We start from the raw sequence: 5,899 nt of genomic DNA on the forward strand, positions 1-5,899 counted from the left end.
GGCAATGTTGGGTGACACTCCCCCTGTTCCCCAGGAGCTCTTCCGGAAGGTGGTGCCCTCTCAGTGCCTGGGCTCCACCTGGGGCAAGAGGAACAAGCCCAGCAATGAGCACCTGGCACACACCGTCCGGGCCACCATCGACCACTTCAGAAGGGTGGCCAGCCTCGTCGTCACCACCTGCCTCGGGGACCCGAGCATGATGGCCCAGGACAGGGTGAGGGTGGTGGAGCGCTGGATCCAGGTGGCCCAGGTGTGCTGTGGGAGGCCCAGTGGAGCCCCTCTCTGGAGCCTTGGGAACTGCCTCCACCTTTATCAGATCCCAGGATTGCAGTGTGTGGTCTAAGCCCCTGCAAGTCCCTAGGCCCTTCTTGCCAGGGGAATGCTGACCTTGACTCCAGGTCCCACTGCGGGGATGCTCACTTCCTCCCTGGCTCCCTCCCTGGGTTGAGCTAAAATCCTCCTCCTTGTGAGTGTTACTCTTTGGGTCCTAAATGTGCCCTTCTGGGGCTCCCTGAGCATCTGTCTCATCCAGGAGAGGAGATTTAAATAGAAGGGGACTGAAGCTAGAGCAAGCAGGGCTCCAGCGCCCCACCTCACAGCTCATTCTCTTCCCTTCCCCAGGAGTGCAAGATCCTGAAGAACTTCTCCTCGCCCTGCACTGTCATCTCTGTTCTGCAGAAAACATCCATATGCCACCTGAAGAACACATGGGGGAAGTTTCCTGGTGGGTAGGCCTCTCTCCATAGGAGGACCAGGGTGGATGGGGGATCTCCCGTATGTCTGCCATTGGCCCCTCAGTCAGCTGGGAACTCCTGGGTGGCAGCAAATGCTTGGAACAGGGCCTGGGCCTCAGCGGTGGGTCTCTAAGTCTCCTGGTGTCCTTAGTGCACCAATTCTGCTTCAGGATTCGGTTTCTCTAAATGCCAGGTACTGGGTTGAGCCACATTGGAGATTTTCAAGTGTTTATAGCAACAGAACTCTATGCCCAGTTGAAACTGAAAGTGGTCAAAAGAGAGCTGCTCTGTATAGCGGGGGAATGGAGACCCCAGTGACCAACAGGAGAGCCCCCTCCCAGTCTCACAAGACCTTAGCCCTCAGAGGAGCCCAGTGAGAGCACTCCTCCAGGCAGTTTGAATCTCTCAGGTTGTCAAAGAAAAAGATTTGCACTCAGACCCCTCACATTATCCCTAAATTTATCCTTCCCTCTTTCCCCTCTCCTCAGGGAGCGCTCTGAAAAACTTAAGGAGCACTATAGCCAAGACGAGTCCTTGAGCAGAGAACTGATGACCAAGGTAGAGTGGAGGCTGGGGGTCTGGAAAGAGAGGAAGGGCCACGGGGGGAGGGGGACTGGGCAAGCTGTGGTTTTGATAGTTTCTCACTTGAACTTTCTCTGAAACGTTCCCATCTATCTTGTCCAGGTTAACAAGCTTAGGGATCTGTTTGGCCCATGGGCAGGTGGGGTGCCGTTTGTGGGCAGGAGGCCCTGGTCATGGGACACAGTGGTGTTGGCTGTGCTGTTCCAGAGCGAGTTGCCGAGCTGGCGCCATCAGCAGATTTCTGGCTTCCATGCACTTCCGTCCTGCTGAATGTAGCTTCTCCCAGACTGTTGGGTGGTTGGGTGGGTTTATCCCTCAGCCTAAACCTGTCCTCAGGAAGCCAGGCCCCTGCTGCTCCTTCTATCTTCACCATGTCTCCAAGGGGAGAGCACACTGCCTACCCCAGGGACGGGCACAGCAGGGAATTCCCCTGGCCCAGGTGGACAAACAAGATGCTCATCCTTGGATCTGAACAGCTGGACCAGAGACAGATGTGTGTGCGTTCTGGGACCCCCCCTGGACGCCTAGAACAGTCATTCGAGTCAACAACGGAGTCTCACCTGAATGCCTGGTTGGCAATGACATATACCCCAGGTGGCTTATGAGTAGCGCCTAGGCAACTGATAGATTCTTAGTGGATCCTGCTGAAAGGAAGTTAGGAGCTTCATGTAAACAGGGAAGCAAAATGTCCTCTCACCCCTTCCCTGTTGATCAGAGGTGGCACCTTGGGGGTCCAGTTTCTGAGTGGATAAAGAAAGAGTTCAGTGCAGGGGAATATCCTGAGTGGTTCCTTGGGGAGGAGAAGGGTTTGGCATTGCCTCTGTCCCAGCCTGGGGGCCAGACACTCCACGAGACTGGGGCAGGCAGGAGCCATTCAACCAGACTCCCAAGACACCACATCCTCTCCATCCACGCCTCGGCCCACGACCAAGCTTCGAGAGCTCGGGGGTCAGGACTGTTGTCAGTGGTGGGGCTGGTGGTTAGGTGAGGATGTTGGAACAGGGTCTCTGGCTGGGAGGGCCAAGTGGCCTCTCCTCTGTGGCCCCTGAGCAACTCACTGCCCCTGTTTGGGCCTCTGTCTCCCCATCAGGGAAATGGAAGGATGGTGATCGTGTGGTGCAGGCCTCACATGGGGGTGATGAGGTAAGAGGGAGGAAAGGAATGTGGGAGCTTTCTGCCTGCTCCCTGGAGGGGTGAGGGCAAGAACAGCGATGACAGTCATGCGACAGTGAGTCCTCAGGAGAACCTGTGAAGTAGCTGGAGTTCTCACACTTTCCAGATGAGGAAACAGGCTCAGGGAGTCCAGGACGCAAGCCCAAGCTTACACTCAGAGAGTTGAAACTGGGCTTGTTCTGGAATCACAAGACCTTGGAGGGTGGAGTGGCATTGGTACCAGTTGACTCGAGTCAGATGTCCAGTGTCGGAGGCGAGTGGTGCTGGAGAGAAATGCGGTGAGGGGACTATGGCCTCACTGACACTGTCCTCGACCCTGACAGGAGGGGCCTTCCACGTTTGCCCCCCGGAAATCAACCCCCAGAGGGTGCAGGAGAAGGAGCAGCAGCAGCAGCAGGTGAGTGTGCCTGTGGGGGAGGGGCTCTGCGTTCCCAGCTGGAGGCCTCAAATCAAGAGAGGAGGGCCCTTTCTCTTGGTGCCACAGTGTCCGAATCCCCCAGTAGAAGTGACCGGGATGGCCTGGAAGAGCTGGTGCAGGATGGGTTTGTTGTGGGGAGGGACAGGGACCGCATACCCTGTGATTTGCTAGAAGCCTGCCCTGGGAGAGGAGGAGGAGGAGTGTGGTGTTCTTGGGGTGTGAAGCAAGGAGGAATTGAGGGGAGGCTAGTAAGGGTCCTAGGCTGTTCCCCGTGGGAACCCTGGGGTGGGCCAGGAGGCTGTGGCTGTAGACTTTTCAGGGGAGGGTCTGCAGGGGGTCGACTTGAGAGCAAGGGCTCATCCCACCCGCACCCCAATGTCACAAGGTGTCGTCCCCTATCTTGGCACTTTCCTTGGTGACCAGCTTATGCTGTGTCTGGCGATGGGTGATTATCTCGAGGTGGGTGAACCTGAGGCCAGGCAGGAAGGACCACGATCCTGAACCTTGGGATGCGGGAGCCCCCGAAATGTGCTCCGAGCTCTCAGCACTTGACACATCTCTCCTGGGAGCCTCGCAGTGGCCCCTGGGAGCTGGGGCATCAGGCCCATCTTAGAGATGAGTGAACAGAGGCTCCACCTGAGACACCCATTCCGGTTCCCCAGGCTGGGGAAACTCAGAGCTGCCTGATGGCACAGCCGCGTGAGGTTTTATCTGAGCTGGACTCAGCCTCTAACTCCCATGCTCCCCATGGAGGGAGAGAGGGGTCGCCCCCCCCCCCAAGTCAGGCAGCACATAAGTTGCTGAGCAGTCCCCTCTGCCTGAGGCCTCAGCCTCCAAGTCTGTCATCAGAGAGGGTTGTGCTGCCAGGTCCCTCAGCCTCCCCCCATGTCCTCCTTCTCTGGAGCCCAGAGCCCGGCCTAGGTCCAAGTCCTGTTTTCTCTGCATGCTCCGCCCCCTCTGGGGACCTGGCAGTCGTGCACCATGATAAGGGGTGGACATAAGGGGCTAGTCAGTCTATGGCATTCTGTCTGATGGACTCTGGCTCTCCACCTTTCAGGGGAATGAGATCAACCTTAAGAAAGGGACTGAGGTGAGCAGCTGTGGCACTCCCTGCAGGGGAGGGGAAGGAGGTGGAAATCAGAGACCCTCTGGGCAGAACAGTCCCTGGTTCCACCCCCTGTATCTTACATTGAGTGGAAGACTTCGATAACAGAGAAGTGGGAGACCCATCCAATTGGCGGGTTGGTTGAGGGGAGGATGGCATCAAGGATAACTTCTTGGAGGAGAGGCTGATTATTCCCATTCTGAGAACAGGTAGAGCCTGGATAGAACTGGTGGGAAGGAGCGTTGCCAGGACTGGTCCCCTGCCCCACCCCTCACCCCCCCCAAGGCCCCTGCAGCATCCCCCACCCAGGCCCTGTGTGCATCCTCTCCTTCCCTCTGGTCCCAGGAATACTGAGTCATGAGGGAGATGCTGCTGCTCCCAGTGGTTGCAAAGAATTACAACCAGAGCTGGAGGAGTGATTTGGGGCCTGATTCCAGGACATGGAGCTGCTCAACGAGAATGATAGTTGAGGCTGTGCAGGAGTTGAGTGAGGGCAGGGGTGGACTCTCCATGTTGGCCAGTCCAGAGAGCCTGTCTCCATGGCCCCCTGCTCAGCCCCAGGCCTTATTGCTTGGCGAACTCTGGGACACCCAGACTCCAGCTGCTGGGAAGGCAGTGGGGGGGACACCTGAGGTGTGGCTCCTGGTAGGCTCAGAGGTGCCTTTCTGCCCTGTAGCTACAGCCTGTCCTGCCTGCTGGATCCCCAGATCTAGTTGGCCAGCAGAATATTCAAGGCCAAGAAGAGCCGGCCATCATCAAGTTCAGGGGTGAGTGAGTGTCTGGGCTGGGGTGACTACTCCTAGGAGTTCAGTAAAGCTTTGAGCTAAGCGTGTCCTTGGGGAGTCCGATAGCTGGCACTGGGATCCCAGCTCCACTACTGAGCAGTCCTGTGACTGGGGTGACTCTCTTCAGCTTCCTGAGACTCCGTTTCCTCCTCTGTGAAATAGGTGATAGTAAACGATTTCTCCCGTGGCAGGGACAAGTGGGGTACTGGTGGCTAACAGCACTGAGCACAAGGTCTGCAGCACCCAGTGCAGTGGGGACAGGGTGGGTGGCCATGATTCTGAGGGAGGCCCCCCAAGATAACCCGACACTTCTACTCAGCCCCCAGGCCCCAATACCGAGCCCCATACCAGTGGCCGATCACAGCATCATCCTCAGTAGCCGGGACACAGCTGGGAAGCTTGCGATGCACCGGGCCAGCTCCTCCCACCTGACAGGAAGGGGAGCATCGTAAGCTGATTCCTGGAGTCCCCTGTAGCCCAAGAGAGAGAGGACGACCCCATCTCAGCTCCCTGACATCCCCCAGCATCTATGAACCCATTGGGGAGGGACAGTAGTTATTTGTTGTAAATAATAAATGCCATGTTTGAATATTATATTAAAGTCCTGTTCCCTTTACAGCCTGGAACTTGTGGTGTGGTTCTGTCACTTTCTGTAGGCATGTGAGGGAGACACAGAATCTCACATTTCTCCTTGAATCAAGAACTCTTCCGGGTCATCAGCTTATTGTATGTGGGAGAAGGGAGAAGGGCCAGCCCCTTCTCTGGTTAGTGGGGACAATCCCAAGTCCCCCTAACACCGAGGACCAGTTCATGTCAGTATCATTCAGCTCCTCCAGGTGCAGGCACAGCCCACCACCCCTTCTCCTGAGATTTAAAGGTTGAAGGTACTTTCACAGGCAGAGAAAAAAACCACTGAAATGTGGGTGACTTTAAAACAGCACTACGCAGGACCATGTCATGCCACAGGCAGGGGCTGCCTTCCTAATTCTGGAGGAAGAGGGAATGTTTTCTGCTTCTCTTCTTGAGGTTTCTTTTGACCAAATTTTAGGAACTTGTTGTTTTCTAGTTCAATCTCTGGGAATATATCAGCTCTAAGTGGAGA

The 5,899-nt window shown here is 56.3% G+C and overlaps 1 protein-coding gene across 3 annotated transcripts in view; it reads left to right on the plus strand.

Annotated features, from left to right (window-relative positions):
- The window catches only part of LOC131399511 (ral guanine nucleotide dissociation stimulator-like), a 249,899-nt gene extending 244,486 nt beyond the window's left edge, over positions 1 to 5,413 (plus strand). Inside the window, exons 3-6 of one of the 3 annotated variants that reach the window (XM_058533874.1) lie at positions 622 to 724; positions 2,813 to 2,886; positions 4,689 to 4,779; positions 5,117 to 5,413. In XM_058533874.1, coding sequence (XP_058389857.1) covers positions 622 to 724; positions 2,813 to 2,886; positions 4,689 to 4,779; positions 5,117 to 5,229 — 381 coding nt within the window. In that variant the 3' untranslated portion in view covers positions 5,230 to 5,413. Of the gene's footprint in view, positions 1 to 621; positions 725 to 2,812; positions 2,887 to 3,964; positions 4,344 to 4,688; positions 4,780 to 5,116 lie in introns of those variants that run through there. The other 2 variants (XM_058533876.1, XM_058533875.1) reach the window with 2 other exon arrangements.
- Positions 5,414 to 5,899: the final 486 nt, after the last annotated feature.

Source organism: Diceros bicornis, chromosome 38 (genome assembly GCF_020826845.1).
Source record: "Diceros bicornis minor isolate mBicDic1 chromosome 38, mDicBic1.mat.cur, whole genome shotgun sequence".
Classification (NCBI taxonomy): Eukaryota; Metazoa; Chordata; class Mammalia; order Perissodactyla; family Rhinocerotidae; genus Diceros; species Diceros bicornis.